This window comes from Corvus hawaiiensis, chromosome 4 (assembly GCF_020740725.1).
Source record: "Corvus hawaiiensis isolate bCorHaw1 chromosome 4, bCorHaw1.pri.cur, whole genome shotgun sequence".
Taxonomy (NCBI): Eukaryota; Metazoa; Chordata; class Aves; order Passeriformes; family Corvidae; genus Corvus; species Corvus hawaiiensis.
The window spans coordinates 15,693,409-15,715,873 of record NC_063216.1 but is presented as its reverse complement, the minus strand read 5'-3'; the positions used below and the strand labels follow the sequence as shown (position 1 = coordinate 15,715,873).

Here is a 22,465-nt window from a genome sequence, read left to right as displayed (position 1 = left end):
TCAGCTATATTCCACTGTTGTGGAATGAGTTTTTAATGCAGTTCTCAAGGTATATCTATCAATACATCAGAATCACAGGGAAAAAAAGTTCTAAGGGACTTCTAGAAAAATCTTTTACTACAATCCCCAACTCAGAGAAAGTAATGCTAAAGCTGGATCAGGTGGGTGAGGACCTCATCCACTTAAGTTTAGAAATATCCAAGATGAGGTCCCACAGCGTCTCTGAGCAGCTGTCCCAGTACAGCACTGGGGAAGGTAGAAGAATTTTTCTTTGTGTCAAAACAGAATTTCCTTTGCAGCTTGTGTCCATTGCTTCATAACCTTTTGCTGTTTGAGGAGATTTTGGCCCCATCCTCTTCACAGCCCATCTGTAGGCAGTGTTCCCTCATTAGCCCTTAAAAAAATCTATTCCCCTTTGCTTCTTCTTACGTCAAACTCCCCTGTTGTGATCACCTCCAGTGTCCTCCACAAGCCTCTCCACACTCCTTGTTTCAAGAGCTACTATATTCTTCTCATTCCTTTAATTATCCCAGCCCTTGAAAACCATTTGTGGGGAAGCAGATTATTGAGGATGTTAAATGCAGAGTCAATGGAATGACATTCTCCACAGCAGCATCAAATTGGAATGACAAGAAGCAATCACAAAACACAAGCAATAAAAAAACCCCAGCCTATCAGGCTACACTCATCTCCCAAGAGCACTAAGGTTGAACAATGTGGCCAAGCTCAAAGCTGCAGAGGGCTTCCTGTCCAGGGAAAAAGACAAAATGCTAATGTCATGGTTATGGTGTTCTGAGACACGTGGTGCAGATAATTAAAAGCTTCTGATTACCAGGGGTGATGCACAGACCACCTTTCTTCTGCATATCATGGTCTTCACTGAGTCCTCCTTCTGTCCTCTAACTGGAAACATCTGAGCAAAGAGTTGTCTGAACTCCTTGCACAAATAGGTCCACACTTAACACAAAACCAGATCAGGAATATGTGACTAATTCTCCTTCCTTTCTTTAAAATGCTGGCCTTGCCCTCCAGTCTGGTGCCCAAAAGTGAAAGAAAAATTGTGAGCCATGCTAGGAAGACTCATTAGCCCCATGACCAGTTCCAAGGACGTGCCTTAGGCTAAATCCTCTTGGAAAAAAAAGGGGTTTAGAGGTTAAATACATGTAGGAAGTCAAAACAAAGACATCACCTCTGACTACCCAGACATGGGAACCTGCTGGTCTGTCTTATCCACAGGAAACAGGTAGTTCTCTGCTCTTTGAAGGAGTGTGACCTTCATGTTGTTCTATCAGATCAAATATCCCTTTAAAAATAGGGCTGATTTTGCCTTTGTGAACAGCTCACTTCTTGGAAGGGGCTGGCAATTCCAGTAAGAGAGCAAGTCCTTTGCCAGTGAAAGGAAATTTTTTAAAGGTAGAGAGATTTCTAGAAAGATAATGCAAAACAGTCACTGACCAGCATGCAGTAGTTATCTACAGCAACCACACCAGAGCAGCACAGGGTTTACCATGAGTTGCAGTCCTGGGAGATGGTGAAGCCAGAAGGATAATGCTTTCCAGAGTGGATGCAGGAACAGTCAGAACTTTCAATGCAGTGTTCACCATCAAGGAGCAGCCCCTCTGGACAGGTCAGGTAGCATAGACACCCATATCACACACACAGGGAAAGAAACATAAATACAATTAGATTTTCTTGTTCTTCATATGCTTTGGCAAGACTTCATATGCATCATTATCCATACTTAGTCACAGACAGCAATAAAAAGGAATGAGGCTTGCCAAAAACCCTCACAGGGGCAGATGTCTGCTTTCCTTCTAGTGCTGCCTCTCCCTCAGACATACTGAACAAAGCTTTCCTGGTGCTTGCAGAAAAGCTTAGCACATCCTCAGGTCCAGAGCACATATTGGGACATAGACAAATCAAACACAGGGAGCACGATCAAAGTGGGACCTGACTGTTGGAAAAACCATGAACTTCACTGGCTGCAGTAAAGGGTGTCCACACAGTAAAGGGTGTCTTGCATTTGCCATAAGAGAACCAAAGATGAGGCAAACCAGGGAATGAAGAAACAAATTTGGACACCACATAAGTCTAGCAGAGGGGGTCTGAGAGAAAGAAGCCACTTCTCAGCTTCTGCAGAGGCGAAAAGAAAAGCAAAAGGGCCAACTTCCCAACTTGGGTCCAGCTGCTGAGGTTTCCATATTACACAACTATAATTACCTGTTCTATAGAGAGAGTTCTTTATCCTACAAGGATAAACAGAAGCACAAAAGAGTTACAAGTCTTGTCTAAGGTAGAAACTTGTCCTTGCTTCTATTGCTAGTTTTTAGTGCTTTCTATTCAATCCCTTTATTGAGAGATAATTGATATTCCCCTATTTTCAAAAGAGCTGCTGTGGCAAAATATTTGTTTTCCTAAACACCCCTCTCCCTTTTCTTTGAGGGACTTGTTCCAATCACCTGCAGAGCTTTTGGCTCTTTTCCCTGGCAGCAGCAGTCATCACTGACAGCAAGACCCAGGTAAGTCTCCTTTCTCCATTCTTCCCATAGAGCTGCCTGGGAAGATCTTGGCTGTTGAGAAAATCCTTCCAGTGAGAGAGATTCGCAACAAGATCTGAGCATTTAAGAGTGCTGTGGCTCTCCAGAGAGTACAAGAAAACAGAACCAGCCTGCCTTTTTTCCTGGCAAGAGTAATTCCATTTACTGCAATTAATGTAACTGTGTGGGGCATTTAACAGAGGGAAAAAGAAAAAAAAGAAAGAAGATCCTATTTACTCTTGGAGCACTGGAGGGGAGCTAAATGAAGGTAGAATCCTCATCAAAAATCCCTCTAGACATCTGTCAGAGCCTCCTGGTTTTCTATGAAACTCAAATCCAGGTTCTTCCCTTCTGGCTGTGCCACAAATAGCAGTAAAAGTTTTGAACTGCTGATCGTTGTTTCTTTCCATGCACTTCTTTCTACCCATCTACTTGTTCCTCATGCCATTTACCCTTTCTGTAGAGCTCCTGCTTCTCTGCTCCTTAGCTCCTCTCCCCTTAGACCTTTCCTATGCTGAACGCACCAATGCATCTACCAGAGGAAAAATACAGCAAGAGCCCTTGTGTAGCCAGTGGATTCATCTCCAGCTCTTCCCAACACTTCCAGGACTGCACAAATACAGTACCTGGATCCTTCACAACAAAATAAGCTCCTGAGTCTGGTTACATCACCTGTCACCCTCCATGTGCACCTTCCCAGGTCCTGCCACACCTCTGAACTTCCAGCAAGGAAGAGACTGGCAGCTAAATGGGAAACTACCGAACTCTGAATGCAGTGACTCCTCAAACGAGGCTGACATTGTCATTATTGCCTTGTTTTGGAAACCAGAATCTCTGCAAACCTCCATCACACTTGGCATCTTGTAAACGGAGACAGTGAACACCTCTGTGCATTCACAAAGCCCAGACAGGGTGAAATGCAGAGATAGTCCTATTCCAAACAAACAAAGTACCCAATGAACAAAAACAAACAAAAAACCAGCTAGAAATGGAAGCATATGGAGGCTTTGGGGCCAGGAATCAAACTCTTCTCCTGCAGTTGTTTTAAGTACAACAGATGAAGAGGAAGATTGGCATGGCTGGGCTGTCCCCTTTTATCCAATCAAATCTCCTGTATCAAAGATTCAATAATAAGTGAAATTATTCACCTAAATCATGAAGACCTTTGAAATTGCAGTGCAAGCTCTACATGTACTGTTTTTCTGCAAGAAATTCCTTCTGTGTACTCTCTGCTGTTTCTTCCTTTAACTGTATTTGCCTCTAACCCAAGCAATTCAGGAGTACATCAAGGGCCAGCAGTCCCTCACCAAGAAATAAAGGCAATCCTGGAGTATTAGTTGGTACTGATTTTCACAGAAACATTTACTTTTTAGTTGCCTCTGAAAAATGGCCCTTTCATGGAGTGAGCATACAGGCACTACAGAAACTGGATTATTCTAGGGCATGGTCCCAGAAAAGAGAAGTGTTTCTGATTTCAAGAAAATTTAAGGGAAGACACAGCTTTCCTTCTTCTAATAAAATAGGTAGCCTAACTGCCAAATGTTTCTCTGTAAATAACCCAGTAAATAAATTACCAGGGCAGCTGCAGCCATCAACACATTGTCCATGACACACTTCATTGATATTCAGGCTCTGGCAGGTTTTGGCACATGGGGATACGCACTCCTTATATTCCATGCCAACTGGACATCTTGGCCCTGAAACAATTAAAAGAAATTAGAAATGCAAATTCCTCAATAACTCTTAAACCAACAAATCCCTTCATTATCAAAGGCTGAACCACAGAGACAAAAGGTCATGTCAGCTTCCAAATGATTATTTCTTTTTTAGAAGCAGATCATTTGATAAATAGTTGATTTTCATTTTGCTGCAGTATCATCATCTGTCAGGTAGCATAGTAAATACTCAGAGGTTAAAGTCGATTTGTTTTCTAATAAATTGAGTCTTAATAGCTAAACCCAAGTGCATTAAGAATAATCAAACCCCGGGACAAGTTTTGCAACAATATCTAAGTAATTTGTACAGACATGGTTGTTTTGTGCCTTTAAGCCATGCACTTACTGCACTCATTTGTGAAATTATACTGTTTGGTGTTTCCAGGGAGAACCAGGAAACAGTTAAAACTCTGAAATCCCATCCTCCTTCTTCCAGAGAACCACCAGCTCAGGACAACACCCATGCCTGTGGTATCTCCACTGCTGCCATTATCTAGGCCAGGCCATTATGCAAACACACTCTATTACAGCCATTCCTTCTCTTCAATGCATACACACACCATGCCCTGCAAGACTGCGGGGGCATGGAGTGGGACAAAAAGGTTAGAGCCTGCCCTTTCCAAGTAAATCCTCTGCTCAAGAGGTGGGAGGATAATGAAGGAGTGATCTTGCCTTGGGTTTGGGCACCAGTTCTCACTTGGACAGTGTGCCTAGCACTAGAGCCCTTCCCACACAGCAGAGCATTCCATACCTCCATCATCATCGTCATCTCCTGAAAAAGCACAGTTGAAGGGTGATAGAAAATTAAGCTCCTGCTGTGGCAGCGGGACACTTCCCTCTTTCCTGACTCAGGAGAAAAGAACAAACTGTGGCTCGTGAATTCAAGGGTTAGAAATGAACTCTAAAGCTCCTGGGATCACAGAAAGGCTCATTTCACTTGTGGCTTTTAATCAGACTCACAAAGAGCCCCAGCAAAAATGGGTTCTCTGGCTCACACGCTGAGCAAGGAGATGAGCTTTAATAGATTCCTTTAACATCCCAATGGAAAGGTAATAAATTACTGCTAGAACTCAGACTGTAAAATCCCTAGAACAAGTGGCTGGCAGCATCTTGCTGCCCTAACCACAGTCTGAAGGCACAGTTTTCTTCTGTGGCCAACAGCAGAATATCTTTACCAGAGAACCAAGTGTTGTCAGTACAGATCAGACAGTTTACCCCATGAAATTAATTTACACAAACATCCCAAGGAAATTGTCCTTTCTCCTAACAAAAAACATGAGAAAAATCACTGAGAACATTATATTAGTGGATTTTTAAAATTTATTTTTGTAATGCTCTGTATTAAACCAGGGTTCTTCAGTGGAGGTGTCAGCAGTAGGTGCTGATGCCTTGTCCTGGTCTTAAAATCAAGAGTCATACATGGTTAGAAGGGAAAAAGGGATTTTACCTTGGTATTTATTTTAAGGATCCTTAGGTGCACTACATCCAGGTCAAATGCACCAAAATGCACACCACAATGCACACCCCCAAAAGATCTGGTATAACATTAGAGGTCTTACTAATTAGCATATCTATCAAAGATTCCCCAATGAGAGGCTCAAGTGAGCCCCCCTCCCCAAGGAACCTTCCCCTGGATGGTTCTATCTTGGTTTACAGAATGTGTTCTGGAGAGGACCTTGGGGTCTGGGGCACACTGATCCGTAGCTATGATGCCTCTAAAATGTTTAGTCTCTTAGCTGAACAAAAAAGTCCAAGAATTTAGGCAAAAAGCACTAAGAATACAGAAGTTGTAAAAAGGCATAAAAGGGGTATAAAAAAAAAAGGCAAAAAAATCATCATGGCATCAGTGCAAACATGACTTTTCCTCTATAAACACAATCCCTCTCAGTCTGTGCACTTCCTTGTTGCAAAACCTCAGGACAGATGCAATCAGGACCTCTGAACTCAACAAAATTGGGCTAATAAAGGCAGCTGACTAATAAATAAAAATTCAAGATGCAATCAGGATCTCTAACCTAGACAAAAACTGGCTTAGAAAAGGCAACACCTCAATTTCAAGGCAATTGCTTCAAGCAAATAAAGGGTGAAACAATTGTCTTCATGCAAAAATGTTAGAGAGCATTTCACAAAGATGCTGACTTAAAAATACAGGCTGGAAAATGTCATAGATTTGAACCATATGTGAAATACCACCTAAATATCCTAATCCATATCTTTGTGTATCAAGTAAGCCTTCACTGCCTGTGTACACTGTGGTGGGACATGTAACAGCTCAGGATCTTCTTCATATATGGTTCAAACAATACTGCCTTAGGGACAAAAACTTCTAGAAAGATGTGGGTGGTGGGGAGCTGAGAGAGGGAGTGAGAAAAGGCACTTCCTATAAATGAACCAACCTCCAAAAAAAGCACCAGCTGCTTTTAGCTGCAGGACATAAATCTGCAAGACAGGCACTATCTTACTGGGGATGAGCAGCCTAGGAATAAATCTGCCAGCTTACTGCATGAGCTCTCTTCAGGCCAGCCCTCCAAAATCACTCCTTCGTGAGCGCAGCTCCTCGCGTACTCCAGGAAGGCGGGGCAGTGGCAGTCCACGCCCTGAGGACAGGCACAGATGTCCCTTTCACAGAGGCTGATGTACGGCTCGGGATCCACTCGATGGTGGCACCGGGAGAAGGTCAGCGATGTGCTCAGCAGCTGGCAGGTTTCCAGGACACCCTGCACGAGAAGTGAGGGGCAAAGGGACGGGGAGAGAGCAAAAGGGACAAAATTACTTCCTACAGTCTCAGGAAGAAGAGGGAAAACTCAACTTTTCCAAACACACCGTCACCACTGTTGTTGAGCAACATCGCGGCTCTTATTTAACACCAGCATGCAGTTCATAATAGTCAAGAGCTAATCGTGAGCTCTACCCATTTATTCACCACATCCATGGACAGACACAGAGGTACATTAATATCCTGATTACTATAGAATGGAGCGCCACTTAAGGGATGTTTCACACAGAAACACAACAGTCAATCAGTCAGCAAAAGGATGGAGGCATTCTACCTCCTTCGGCTTCCCAGAAAAGAACTGGATGGTGTCTGCATTCCCAGGAAAATGCACACAGCAACAGAGGGGAACTGAGGTACGTAGGAAGAAAAACAACCAGATAATCTTTTGGATAACGAGCGACCAGAGTGAGCGTCAGAGGGAAAGATTGAGTCTGACTGAAATCCTAGGAATGAAATTTGTTTTCCTCTTCTGGCCACACGCTCCTGCTGGCTTGTCCAATGCACAACAGGTCAATTTAGCTCAGATAAATAGGAGAACAATAGCCCAGGGAAGAAAAGCAATTTGTTCTGCTCTTCTCCTGAGTTAAATCAGCGTGGTGACAGCCACTGTGAGGGGAGGACAGCACAGGGAAATGGGAGGAAGGTATCAAGACCTCTCCTTTCAGACAGCAGAAATCTAAGAGGAAACTTAACTGCATGTGAAACAAAACCTAAAGAAAACTTAGTGTATGATTAAGTTCTCCAGGGGAGGCTCCCAAATAGACTCTTTTGTGCACATTATGCCACAGTTCAATGAGTCTGAGGTCCTCAGTGCAACTTTCTGAAAGGATGGCACTGAGTTTAGGTGAGTGAAAAAACGATTTTCAGAACAACAAAGAGTTGAAACACAACTTTCTTCTTATTATTTGTCAGTGTTCTATGTAAGCAAATGTACCCATGGTGTATTTTGCAGGTGTTATACGCAGAGGTTAGAGGTGGGGGGCAGGGGGGCACTTCAGGGTAGTTCACAGTAACAATTCATTACTTCTGAAAAGCTTTACGCGTACCTCAGGTGACAGCACATACAAGCTGCTGTGTAAAAAAAAAAAATTAAAAAGCACTTTGTTTTCTCATTTTTTAGGAGATGAAAAATGGAGAGCAAAAAAACCCCATAGGAAAAAAATCAAGATGTCTTCTCTGAATGGCAGCTGTGGTGCCTGTATAGGAAAACTGCTGAGCAGAAAATACCTTTTTATTTTGGCTAAAGGGTGTTTTGTTCAGGTGATCAGCTCAAGCTAGTACATGTCTGAGCCAAGACAGAATTTCTTGCTTATGAAAACAAACCAACCAGAAATGTCTAGTCCATTGGGAATCTATTCCAAGTTTAGCAAAGGGCTCAGGGAACAACCACATGTGCAAAGAGGTTTTGAGCTTTCTGAGAAAGGTCTCAGGGAACTTAAAACAGTGCTGAGACATGGTGGGCCTTCAGAAATTCAGCTCCAGCCTGGGATAATTTTGATGGCCAGACAGCACCCACCATGCTGAATCAGATGGGGAAAAAAGAAAAAGACTAGAAGAGGGGGAGCAGGACCTTCATCAGGAGTGGTTGGTGCTGCTCTAAGACTACACAGAAGTACAAAAAAGCTGAAAAAGTGCCCTAAGGGTGGAAGTAACAACAACAGAAGCAGCCAAAAAAGCTATTAAAGCAGTGCTTGGAGATGAAACTGATAAAACCAAAAGTGAGCTCAGAGCCATTCAGAGGATGAGCAGTACAGCAACTCCTGGATCAAAGCCTTGATCCAGATAGTATCAAGTGCAGCAGAAAACCAGTATATGCAACAATCCCATTTAGGGGGTTGAACTAATGAGGTTTCTTAAGGTATTGGCCTATTAATACAACTCAAACAGATAAACTCAGACTGTATATTCCACTAAAAGGAACATTTTAGATGGGAAAGTGACTTAAAAAATAAAGGAGATTGCACACACACAAAAATTAACCCATTTTTCTTATCCTCTAGTTCTTTGGTCTGGACTTGTTCAGTAACAGCATAGCTAAAGGCTGAGCTCTAGCTGATTATCTAGAAACCAAGTGATATATGTTGAAAAGCAACAAACAGTTCATTTTCTCTATGTAAAGGTTTTCTTGCCATTCAAATTTCTTCAGATTTTCCAGTGACATTATACAAAAAAGTATAGCTGAAATTTTCCCATCTTTCAGACATATCTCAACTATCATTACAAATAAGCTGAAATATGGGTAAATTCACACAGATACAAAACAAAAAACAATTCACCATGAGGGTGGTCAAAGAGAGGGTAGGGAACCACCACCCTTCAAGATATTCAAAATGTGAGTGGACAAGGACCTGAGCAGCCTGACCTAGGATGGCCCTGTTGGAAGCAGGGAATTAGACTCAATGACCCCTTCCAACTTTACCATTCTGCAATTTATTCCTATTTTCACTCCTTCCTGTCTTTAAAACTCAGTGGTCAGGCTGGACTAAGAAGAGTCCTTATTCTTTAGTTTGGAGGACAGTGGTGAGTATTAGATATTGGCAGCCTCAGCCACTGCTGTAACATTCCTGCTCATAGAGCACCAGCCCTGGAAGCTGCTCTGCACAAAGAAATGTTTAAACCCAACAGCCTGGAGAGTGAAGCCTCAGGCTGAAACAGTGCTTAGACTAAAGGTGGCAGCAAGATTAAAATTAGCAGGACTGGCTGCAGCATCTGAAATGCAGGTGAAGGTCGTAAAATTTCTCCCTTCCCTTCTGCACAAGTCCAATTTAAATGTTCCTTTAAATGGGTTGGCGGGGTCCTGGCACTGGCAACCCACAGAGGCCGCAAAACTTGCTGACCTTCTTTCTGCCCCAGGCCCACCACACAGAGCTGGAGGTGGAATTTTGTACATTCTTCCCATTTCTGTGGCATTTCCTTCTGCTGCTGCATGAACTGCATTTGTCTACAGCCTAACAATTACCATTAAAGAGACAGAACCTAAAAAATAACAGAAGAAATCATAGACACCCTCTTATTCCCTTGAATTTAAACCCTGTAGTGTGTAGGTACCCATATGGTTTCTCCAGAACATTCAGGAAGAGTAAATTTTGGTGCCATAACTGGGTATAGTTTTTCAGAGAACATATTTCATGGAGAAAAATTTACTCTCCTATCTTTCCAAATAAAAAGCATGCAAACCCAGTATGTTTAGTACACCAAACACTGGCTGCATGTTTGAGCAGACTAAGTAACAACTGAAAGCAATCACTTCCCTTGAATGCTGATTAATCTGATAAAGAAAAATTTGATTTTAGATGTAGTGGGCCTCGTTTTCACCCCTATAATGTATTATCATATTGTATAGAATGATTTGGGTTGGAAGGGACATTAAAGAGCCTCTAGTCCAATCCCCTGCCATGGGCAGGAACACCTTCCACCAGACCAGGTTGCTCTAAGCCCCACCTAACCTGGCCTTGAGCACTTCCAGGGATGGGGCTGGACCTCTGGACCTTTGCTGGACCTGCCTCTGACCCCAACCATAATAAATTATGGTCCAAAGCTGAAAATTTCTACTTGATTTTCCCATCTGCAAATGAATGCTATTTCCTTATTACATATGGAAATATTCCACGGGATAATGGGGGAACTGTTTCTTGCCAACTGCAGTAAGAGCTGAATTTCAGCAAAAGCAGAAATTAGCCAAATTTTAATTTCAATTACTTTGACATCTAACATACTATAGGTATAATTTCCTAGTAAGAGAAGAAAAAAAGGAAACAATACAGTGAAGTCTGGCCTCCACACACCATTTCTATTAGAGGTGAAAGCTAGAAAATAAAGGTAACATATAAGAACACAGTAATCAATTGCAATGATTTAAACCATACACATTTTTGTTTTCAAGGCTGCCTTGTTGCTGTAGTTTTCCAGATCACCCATTTGTACTTTCAGATCCATGTTACCCATGCTGTTGGTCATCTTAGAGCCTGTTGAATTGCAGTACTTTGTTGAACAGCCCAAACCAGTAAAAAAATGGATCAGACAATGCAGTGAAGCTCCTTTTCAGTAACTAAACAGCAGCTGCAGAGGGCAGGACATGGTAGGAAGGCTTTCTTCCTCCCTCCAGCACTGCCCAGTTTGGAATGCTCTCTGGATCCCAAGGCAAGGCAGGTAATCACACTCGGTGTGTGTGTTTTAGAGGTGGAGGGCAGGGAGAGGCCCTGGCAACAGTGGGGTAAGAGTGTGAGCTGGTTCAAGACTTTTCAGCTGACACACAAAGCCATTAAACAAGACAAAAACCTCAAAAAAAATTTTTTCAATGTTTTTTAGGATTTGAAGATAAGGAGCAGCAGGGCTTTCTGATTCCACTGTATAGAATCATACAATGGTTTGGGTTGGAAGAGATCTTAAAGATCATCCAGTTCCAATCCCCTGCCATGGGCAGGGACACCTTCCACTAAACCAGGTTGCTCAGAGCTCCATCCAGCCTGGCCTGGAGCACTTCCAGGGATGGGGCGGCCACAGCTTCTCTGGGCAACCTGTGCCAGGGCCTCAGCACCCTCACAGGGAAGAATTTCATCCTAATATCCAATCTAAACCTGCTCTCTGTCAGTGTGAAGCCATTTCCCCTCATCCTGTCACTACAATTCCTGCTAAAAGAAGCCAGAAGCCATCTCTCCAAGGATGCTGTTGGCCGGGGAGCAGGGCAGAGAGGGTGAAGAAAACCACCAACCTACCCAGTGTGGGGGCACTGGGGTGGGAGGAGTGCCTTGAAGCAGAGCTGTTGTTTCCCTCACCTAACAGCTGACTGCCTGGCAGGGAGGGAGGCTGGGAGACCAAGGAGATTTACATTCCTGAAGCTAAGGCAAGCAAACAAAGCACACTATTAAAAAGCCCTACATTCTTCAGCAGGCACTTGTTTGGCCGGACTTCTATTAATAGTGCTGTGTTTATTCTTGCACAGTGAATAAATTAAGGCAATGTTAAATGCTGCGAGCTTATGAACTCACATGAGAGAGAATATAATTTCATTCAGTTTGTGGGAAAGAAAACTTTATCCACAAAGCATCAATATTTAACATGATCTGTACAAAACCCACGTTAGTTATTGTTGACCCATCAGAGTGGATTTCACCCTGTATGCCACTCCCCAGCCTCAGCTGCAATATTTACACTTTCTAAACACTAAACTTGCCTGAACAGATAAAATTCCAGAGACCACAACCCATCACAAGAACTACCCTTTCTCTACAACTGTAACCAGTTTTAAAGAATCATAGAATAGTTTGAGTTGAAAGGGACTTTAAAGACCAGATAGCTCCACCCCCCTGCCATGGGACTTCCAGGGACGGGGCAGCCACAGCTTCTCTGGGCAGCGTGTGCCTCCCCACTCTCACAGGAAACAATTTTTTCCTCACATCCAATCTAACCCTCCTCTCTGTCAGTGTGAAGCCATTCCCCCTTGTCCTGTCACTCCAGGCCCTTGTCAAGAGTCTCTCTCCATCTTTCCTGTGGGCTCCCTTCAGGCACTGCAAGGCCACAGTGAGGTTACCCCAAAGCCTTCTCTTCCTCCAGGCTGAACAATCCCAGTTCTCTCAGCCTTTCCTCACAGCAGAGCTGCTCCATCCCTCTGGTCACCTTGGTGGCCTCCTCCGGACTGGCTCCAGCAGCTCCACAACCTGTTGAGCAGTCCTGTCCCTCAAAAGGCCTCAGCCAGGTTGGAACCCCTCATGCTTTGGTGTTTGGCACCAGATACCTTTACTCAAGTCAGGTGTTCAATCAGCCCCAGCCACGGCAGAAACACCCCACACACACCAGCTCTGCCCAAGAAAGAAACATCAGCTGGAGATTTCCAGCCTGAAACCACTGCTATAGCTCCTCAGCCACTTTTGCAGGTAGTGAGGCTGAAGTGCTGAGGGGCACGAGCGTGCTTCACTGAGTTTCACAACACAGCTGAAGCATCCCCATCCAAAAGCTTAATGGAAGTATAAAGAGTCAGAACTTTGCAACTTGTCCAACTCTTAGTTAGCCTTTTCCAGGTTGCTAGGAAACCAGCACTTAGGGTAGCTGGAGAGCAGATCTACTGCAGGAAGTGCTACTACTCTTGAGAAATTATCCGAGTCTAGTTTAGCAAGTACCCGTCTACAGGACTTGAATAGTGAGAAACTAACAACTACATTTTGGCCTCAGTTACTCTGGTATAAATCTAAACCTGGCACCCAGGAAATCATTCTGATTTAGAACAGAGTATGTGGAATCAGCAGTCACCCCTTGAGGGGTGAAGGCTCAATTTACCATGACAGTCATAACCTGTTAACACCACATGCTGCAGTAAATACTCAAAGCTACTTTCTTCCCTGAGCTGGTGACCATCTGCCTGCATCCACACCCTGTCTAAAGGAAACAAGGAACTTGTTTGTACTTATAAAAGACAAGAAGAAAAAGGTTGATGCAGCAAAGAGGGTCACAGAGTTGGCCAAGACAAACAGTTCTGTGTTTATTCAATAAATCAGCTCTACTATCTGTATGCATAGCTGAAGGAACTTCCTCCTGGGAAGGGAAATAGCCTGGTGACACAGAGCTTTTGGAACACCAACAGAAAACATCTCTTCTGTCAAAAACAGCCTGGCTGGAGCATCTCCCTGCTCTGCTGACTCCCAAGTATACAAACTACAACACATTCACAAATACCATTTGGGGAGGCGGTGCCCACAGAGGCTTCAGTACTGATGCTTCCCTGCTGGCACAATCAGAAAGGGAAATAACTACCTCATTCTACAGGAATCACTGAAACACACCTTTCCCAAGTAACATCATCCTTTCTTTGGCAGTAACTCATACTTCAGCCTGAAACAAGCTGTTGTTTTCTTGGTTTATCTGTTTGGTCGGGCAGGTGGTTAGATAGATAGATAGATACATAGATATAGCTATGTATAGATATATATAGATATGTTATAGTTTTAGAAAGAACAGGTAGGGTTCAGTGTCAGAGAAAAATTGCATTCATTAATTAGTGAGTAAACTGTTCCTTTCTCAACACCACATGTGAATAAAGCATCAGTCATAACACGAAGCCTCCAAGGTAATTTCTCCACAACTTGATCATACAATCTGATTAACAAAATAAAAAGCAGAAAGGATTGTTTTAAAAGAACAATCACACGGAGCAACAGCTGGAAAGCCCAGTGCAGAAATCCTCCTGCCAGCAGCAGCCAGAACTGCAGGGAGGGCACAGTTACCAACTCAGGAACCACAAGCACACAGCTGCATCCAGCCCCAACCTGGGGAGCACCCACAGACAGCAGGAGCCAATGCTGTGGATGTGCCACTTCCACCTTCTGCCTGCACCTGAGCCTGCTGCACCGCAGGAGGAGCCACAGACAGCCACCATCAGCCCTGTGGGTAACACCTGAGAGGCTGGGCGAGCAGCTTGTTCCAGTGCAGCAGCAAGATCAGTGCCCAGGACAGCTCTCTCAAACCACAGAAACCCAACATGGCTGTCTCCAGCACCTCTCATCCTAAGCACTTGCTGGGGGAGTACCATGTTAGGTACAGACGTGGATTCAGGGAAGCACTGCCCTCATTGCAGTCTGCAGCTTCCTCACGAGGGGAAGAGGAGGGGCAGGCACTGACCTCTGTGTGTGACCAGGGACAGGACCCAGGGAACGGCTGGAGCTGTGTCAGGGAGGGTGAGGCTGGGTATCAGGAAAAGGTTCTTCCCCCAGAGGGTGCTGGAGCACTGAACAGGCTCCCCGGGGAATGGGCACGGCCCCAAGGCTGCCAGAGCTCCCGGGGCGTTTGGACACCGCTCTCAGGCACAGGGTGTGCTGTGCAGGGCCAGAAGCTGGACTCAGTGATCTTTGTGGATCCCTTCCAACTCAGAATATTCTGTGATTTCTGTTCTTATGCTAAAGGGCAAGCGAGTTGCCTTTCAGGTAGGGGAGGACTGAAACCAGAATGGCATCTTGCAGCACCAACCTTCTCTGCCATATCAGATGAAATGTTGCAGGTGTTGCTCGGAGTCTGCACCCTCTTGCAGCGCTTGTTTTCACTGTGCAAAGCCCAGGAGTTGGCAAAATCGTAACTGTTCCCCACCAGGGTCCCTGGGAATGAAGAAGAGGAGAAGCAACATGGCAGTTTGAGGGGTTTCAGCAACAACTGGGCATTATTGGCTGCTATTAAGGTGATAGTCTGCCAAAAGCTGTCTTTAAAAATAAAAACTATTGTATCAAACAGATTTTTGCTCCAGATTGACTGTAGGAAAGCCACTACCAGTGATCTGGATTTATTTCTGCCAAGGACCTCTCTGAGCTCAAGGACAGACTAAAGCCTGCCAAAGGCAGCTCCTGCCTCCCTCACGCCTGCATGAACATGGTAGGAGTTGCTGCTGGTCAGCTACAATCCACAGAAGCCAAAGCACACCTGCACATCTTCCTACCACTTCAAAGTTGTCAATAAAACACAATACATATCAGAGAGGCAAACAAACCCAGCTGCTTTCTCTAGTCAAAGAAAGCATTAGCACTCCTGATCCCAGCTAGCCTTTATTTTTCTCCTGCCCAAAACTAAATCTTGTGTGCAAAGAAGCTTAACATGCACCATCACGGTTTGGGCCCATCCTCTTCCTGGGTAAGGTGTCCTGAAGCAGCTCCTCTGTCCCAGGAAAAGCAGCTCCTGGCCAAGGCCTGGCAAGATTTTAATTCATTTTGCATAAAAGCAAAGCTGAATAAGTCTGTATGGCTGCAGCTTCCCGGGACATGCAAACCACCTTTCTGCTGCTCTTGCTCCATCCTTCTGAGAAGGGGGATCCTCCCAGAGAGGGAATGTTTCCTCCACCCTCTTTTGCCACCCATGGCCTAGCTGATTCCAGGACTATCTCTGCTTCCTACTGTAGGTACCTGCTGCTAAACACTTAATTTTGTGACTCTCAGTTGCTTTTTAGAACCCTGCTGTGTTGCACGGGAGAATATCAATTGCCAATGTTAATGCATTCCCAAGACCTTATGCAGAGGATATGTTGAAACACAAGCCTGGCTGTATCTGAAAACCAAAAGAAACCAAAAAGAAACCAATTTTTCCCAAATATGCCTATAGAATATTTAACAACACACATACATATAAAATAAAGATTCCATTGAGCTCCCTGTTTAGTACAAACACAAGGAATATACTGGCCACTCAAACTGTTCCTAAACTATGGGGTAGTCATGAAAACTGCACTGAGAATGCTGAGGCAGAGGTATTAAGACCTGTAGACTTTTTTGTAAACTAGAAATTAGGGGCTTTTAAAGCAGATATTAAGCCCATAGCAGATATCAAAGGAAGAAGACTCCCAGGGAAAGGGGGTAAAAGGCACAAAATTTTCATCTGTGCAGCCCGGACTTAGCACAAGAAAAGAAGTGCAGCAACAAGAAGAACACAACCCTTTAGCTCACCAAATACTATAAACATTAAAGCAGCAATGCAAGCCAGCCTGAGGAGAAGCAAGGTGCCAAATTGAATCTATTCCCTTTTGTTTGCAGTAAGGCAGCCTTTCCCTAGCAGGTGTGTAACAGGAGCTGGGCTCTGCTCTGAAGCAGTGTTTCTCCAGCCCCGGATGCACATCCATGCCAGGATTCCTGCTGGCAGCTACCCCCAGGGGCTCATTCACCCACAGGCTAAGATTTGAAGGTCAGGACAACTGTTGGCCCTGAAACACTGGTCACCTGTTTTTTCATTTCTCTCCTTCCATGAAGTTTTTTCTTCTGTGCTGCTTGTAAATTCATACCTCTTATGCAGTTCTTTTATGCAACATTTGCATTGTGTGATTTCAATTCTTTGTTTGCTATATTCTGTGACTCACACTTCAAGTAAGTGAAGGGTCTGGAGAGTCAGTCATGTGAGGAGCAGCTGAGGGAGCTGGGGGGGGCCTAGCCTGGAGAAAAGGAGGCTCAGGGGGGACTTTCTGGCTCTGCACAACTCCCTGACAGGAGGGGACAGCCAGGTGAGGGTCGGGCTCTGCTCCCAGGGAACAGGGACAGGACAAGAGGAAACAGCCTCAAACTGTGCCAGGGGAGGTTCAGGTTGGACACCAGGAAGAATTTCTTCATGGAGAGGATTGTCAAGCAATGGAACAGGCTGCCGAGGGGGGTGGTGGAGTCACCATCCCTGTAAGTGCTCAAGGAATGACTGGATGTGGCACTCAGTGCTCTGGTTTAGTTGACAAGGTGGTGATCTCTCAAAGGTTGGACTCAATGATCCTGGATGTCTTTTCCAACCTAAATACTTCACTTATTTGATGAGGCTTCAGGAAGAAAAGTGGGGAGGGAGAAATATCCCCAGCACTTCTGACTGCTCTGAGTAGAGGGAAGAGCAGCTGCCAACACCCCTGGCCTTTCCCACTTGACACCTCCATTTCCTTCTGCTGAACAACTCAAGAAGGGAGAAGAGGAAAGGCAGTAGAAGAGACAACACCACAGCCTAAAAAATAATATGGGGTTTAAGTGGGCAGGTGATGCTGACATAATCTGGCACTGCAATCCCACCACACAGTGGGACTGCCCTTGTCTGCTGCACAGCAGAGGCTTTTTTTGCCTTCTGTCCCTTCTGTGATCACCTCTTCTTCCTCCTGGAAGCACCCAAGATTCTGCAGAAACAACTCCCTCATAGGGCTCATCAGAGCCCTACACCCAGAAACCTTCCATGCAGCCTGGGTGGGACTTTGGCTGAAGCATTTATTTTGCCTAAGACTTGCAGAAAAGGTGTTGAAAATAGAAGTCACAAAACATAATGAAAACAAAGCATTTGGACACAAGCGCTTGAGGAACTGGTGCCTGATATGGACCACAGTACAGACAGATCCCAGCATGTAAACTGGCTGCTCAAGAGTGATGTTCACTCTTCACAGAAAAATCTGTGTTCACTACGATTATCTGAGCCTCCAAATCACCAGTTCCTTCTGAAATGAGAAACTGGCACCAGCTTGTTTACTTTGACACTGATGGTCAGGCAAGCAAAGAATCAGGAATAACCACCTCGTGCTCCAGGCACCGAGGGGGAAGCAAGAGCCATGACCTCCCTCCCTGGACCTCCTGCAGATTTTCCATATGGCCACAGGCCCATCAGATAGCTCTCCCAGGGTCGGTTAACTCATCTATAAAATAAATGCAAGAATTTGGTCAAGACACTACAGTCCTGTGAGTCTTAATTGGTAAATAGAGTCTTAGTTGGTAAATAACCAACTTTCACATGTTCGTTATTTATCAAGCAATGAGGGGGTTTTGTTTGTTAGGGTAGATTTTTTGTTTGTTGTTTTGGGGGCTTTTTTTACACAGCTTTACATGGTTCCAGACAAGCCAAACTATTGGTAAGGCTGCCCAAAACTTGATCCATATTTTGCCTTAAATTAATGATATGAAATAACAAAGTCACAGGCTATAAAATGTCTCCTGCCCTCTCCAGTTCAATGAATATAAAATCAATAATATTGAACACAGGAGAGGGAAAGAGCCATCTCCAAAACTCTTCAGCCTAGTGGTGCAGCCACACTCCTCACAACAGAAATGTCTAACTTCAGTTCCAGACCCTGAATGAAGCACAGGGGGTTAGGAATGCAGGTTTCTGGCATCTCAGATGAATGCCCTAAAACAAAGACAGCCTCAACACAAGCCATCTTCTCCTGTACCATTTGTAATCCCCATGGGAATCTATTCCCTTCACTTCCAATTGAAAATGAGATTACTGACTCAGCCTAAACAAAAGCTTTCAACTTGCCTAATATCAAGTTCCTGCTACCCTTTAAAATGCCAAGAAATTTGCATTTCAGAATGACCTAAACTTTTGTTTACTTTCTTAGGCAAAAAAATAAAACATTTATTATCTGCACTACTATCACTGTAAGTTTGGAATGTACTTTAAAAGCTTCTGGTGCCAGGTACCACACACTGAAAAGTCACATATTCACTACTTCTGAAACCTAAAATATCAGATTTTTTCCTTGCAGATACTGCCTGTTTCTATGTGCTCAACTTTTACTGACTCTCCTGTGAATATATATATTCATTATATATTCTGTATTTCAGGAGCTTAAGGCTGGAGGATATTGCTGGCAGCTGGAGCAGGCTTTATCCAAAATTCTCCATGGGTATTGTTTCATCATAAACATCTTTGTAATTTGGATACCAGATTCCCAGAAACCTGCTTCCTGCCAGTGCCAAGAAAAACATAATGGGATGCTGGGTTAATTTGGGCTGGGATTTTTTTTTGTTCCTTCCATTATGCTAGGTGTGTGTGGCATGCACAAATAACAAAAGGATGGAGTGATATCCCTGTGTTGGATTTGAATGACCTGTTTAGCACATTGAGACTTCAAGGATGACCTAGACATCCAAGCACCCGTCACAGCAATGGCTGGATGTGGCACTTACTGCCCTGGTTTAGCTGACAAGGTGATGTTTGGCCAAAGGTTGGACTTGATCTTGGAGGTTTTTTCCAGCCTTAATGACTCTGTTGTAAGACTATTAGACACAGACTGAGGCTGCAGGCACTCGGATAAGCTCCAGCAGCTTTGTGAGGCAGCCTCCCTCACGGGGAAGGAATTCCCTCACCATTTCTGCAGGGCAAGAACACGCTCTGAGACCACTCACATGCTGCAGGGCTAAGGGGATTCAGCAACTTGCGCCTGTGTGCACATCCCGAGGAGATTCCAGGATCAAATTGCCTGTGCTGTGTCAGATTTCCTCTGTCATGCTATGTAAGTCATCTCTTCTGGCCTGTGCTTTCAATCCCCAGTTGTAAAATGCTTGTGACAACGGTCAGAATGGTCACAGCCATGGGCTGAAGGTGGCCAAATAAGTATCTGAGCATCTAAAAAGAACTCAACTTCATGTTTCTGATAGGAGCAAAGGCTGGCAGTTGGAAGTGCATGCTGAGGTCAGAAAGCAGAGCCTGTTCAACTGGCAGGTCTTATAAGCCTTCACAGAAAGGCCATAAAGAACCAGACCTTATCTGGCAAGAAAAAGCAGAGGAGAAACCCTTCATTAGGGTCTAGGAGAAAAACAAACAGACAAAAGACCAAACAAAAACCCTAGAAAGCTTCCAAGACATTGCTTTTTATAGTTTAGTTATGCTTAAAGTGTGAGAACAAACTCTCAGGGTTTGGCTTGGTTTGGCTACCATATCCAATAAACAAGCAAGCCCATAGAATATAATCAATGTTGTTTGTCAGTCTGGACAGGACAGGAGCACTTCTCCACAGGATGAGCTGCTGTGGGAACCACGTCAATGGCAGTGACTCAGCACCCCAGCCTGTCTGAAGGGCAGTGTGTCTGCAACTTTGGGAAAAGGTTCCTCCCCCAGAGGGTGGTAGGGGTCTGAACAGGCTCCCCAGGGAAATCATCACAGCCCCAAGGCTGCCAGAGCTCAAGGAGCATTTGGACAAAACAGTGGGATTGTTGGGATGTCCTGTGCAGGGCCAGGACTTGCTAATCCTAGTGGGTCCCTTTCAACTCAGGATATTCTATGAACTCCAAAACCTACTGGAGAGGGTTTTTGGGGCATTCAAGAACTAACACCTAAGGCTCTCAAAGCTGGGTCCCACCAGTGTTAATTTACCAGGGTATCAACTTTATTCTCATCACTCAGAGCTCCAGGACCTCAATAGCTGAACACCCAAAATGTACACAGAAAGAACGTGTACACTTATTCTCTCATCAGATTCTCATCACTTCTCCATTTCCACGCTAAAAACACAGTGAGGAGTCCTAAGAGCATCATGACAACAGGACATTTGAATAGACTATAGAACTGGAGTGTAAATATATCAAGAGAAAAGAAAAGCAATTACAGTGTTCATTAAGTTTTAAACACCCTTCTGTTCATGCCTCCTTTATTTACTCACTGTAAGTGGTAATATCCACTCACAGAGCAGGTGCTTTGCCTCTTCTTTCACCACCACCCTAAAAACAATCCAGATATAAACAATGAAGTTCTATATCATACTCCACTTTCTTAAGGGAAAAATAGGACTAACTCTGTTATTTAACCACAATCATTTCTTTCCCTAAAATACGGAAAAAACATATTTTCATTTGTTTCCATTGCATGTTATTCTGAAGCTCAAAGATCTTAACACATCTCTTATCAATATAAATCCATTCCAGAAATCTGATTTATTACAACTGAGGCCCGAATCTGATAAATTCCAGGTTTTTAACAGGAAGCAGTGGACACACCAACAGGAAAGTTCAGTCTGCTGGCAGCCTTAAGGTAACCCTTCACTGCCCTCAGATCCCCAAGTCCTTCCACCAAGCTCACATCCTGGGATAAGCTGACCTTTAGGAGATCTAATCAGGCTGAAAAGAGAGCAATTAAAATCTTCAGTGAAAAGAAAAGGGTAAACTGCTTCACAGGCTACCAAGAGGCTGCCTACTTTTTCTGTTTAAAGAATATTACCTCTCCCAGCTCTTTGTGTTACCCCCCCCCCCCCCAGCCTGGAAGCTAGATTCAACAGTATATTAAAAAAATTTTATCTGAATTATTTCATAAGTGATTTACTTGGAGCAAGTTAAGAAATGCTCCAGTGAACCAGCAGAGCTGCCAAGGAGACAAACAGTGCATGGGTGTAGTGACATCCCTCACTGATACAACAAATTCAAGCATAATTCAGTCTAATTCCTTCTAAATTAGTTTAAATGAAAGGTCTTTTGTACCACTGGAAAAACTGGCAGAATTGCTGACACACAGTTCTATTCTTCAGGCTAAAATCACAGATCTGTGTATCCACACAGGTGGATTAACTGATAAACACAAGGAAAGCCCTGACTTCTGTAAGGTACACAGAGAACACATTTTCTCTGTCACCTTCTCTATTATTTTACAGCTCCCCCAAGCAGTGACCTTGTCATGGACTTCATTACATTCCAAAATCTGTGGCTCTGAATGGACTGGGTTTTTTAAGAGGGAGGATACAGTCTCCAGCATGTAGAACAAATACAGCATGAAACACATATAAACATGAGCAGCAGAGGGGCTTTTTCTACATTTGAACAATCCAAAGCATTACAGTCTCCTTTTTTGCTCCTGCTTTTTCTAAGAACCTTACTACTATTTACTGTCTCAAGAAAAAGCCATAAACTTCATATCTCATCTCATTCAGACATCCTGGCAAGCAGTTCTGTGACCAGAGTTTGTTTCTTATTATTTACATTGCCAGAGGATTAATCATTTTAACATAACATGAGATCTCTCTTTTTTCTGTACACTGAAGCTATGCTTACATATCCCAAGTGCCAGTAGGAGACATCTCTGGAGCACTGCCAGGCTCCTTTCCAAGCTGCTTTGCCTCCCCTTTCTATTTCCTTAATCATTTAAGACACACTTTATCAATCTAATATATTAACGCATTAACTAACTTCAAATTTCTCCTCTTCAGGTAAGTGATTGGAATTAAAAGACACACCGAAATACACAAATCAAGACCA

At 44.0% G+C, this 22,465-nt stretch overlaps 1 protein-coding gene across 1 annotated transcript in view; it reads right to left on the bottom strand.

Moving 5' to 3' along the window:
- Nucleotides 1-22,465, bottom strand: part of VWF (von Willebrand factor) — a 123,609-nt gene that overhangs the window by 97,039 nt on the left and 4,105 nt on the right. The window contains exons 6-9 of the mRNA XM_048300124.1: nucleotides 14,985-15,109; nucleotides 6,753-6,969; nucleotides 4,112-4,234; nucleotides 1,508-1,619 (exon numbers count right to left, since the gene is read on the bottom strand). Coding sequence (XP_048156081.1) covers nucleotides 1,508-1,619; nucleotides 4,112-4,234; nucleotides 6,753-6,969; nucleotides 14,985-15,109 — 577 coding nt within the window. The remainder of the gene's footprint in view (nucleotides 1-1,507; nucleotides 1,620-4,111; nucleotides 4,235-6,752; nucleotides 6,970-14,984; nucleotides 15,110-22,465) is intronic.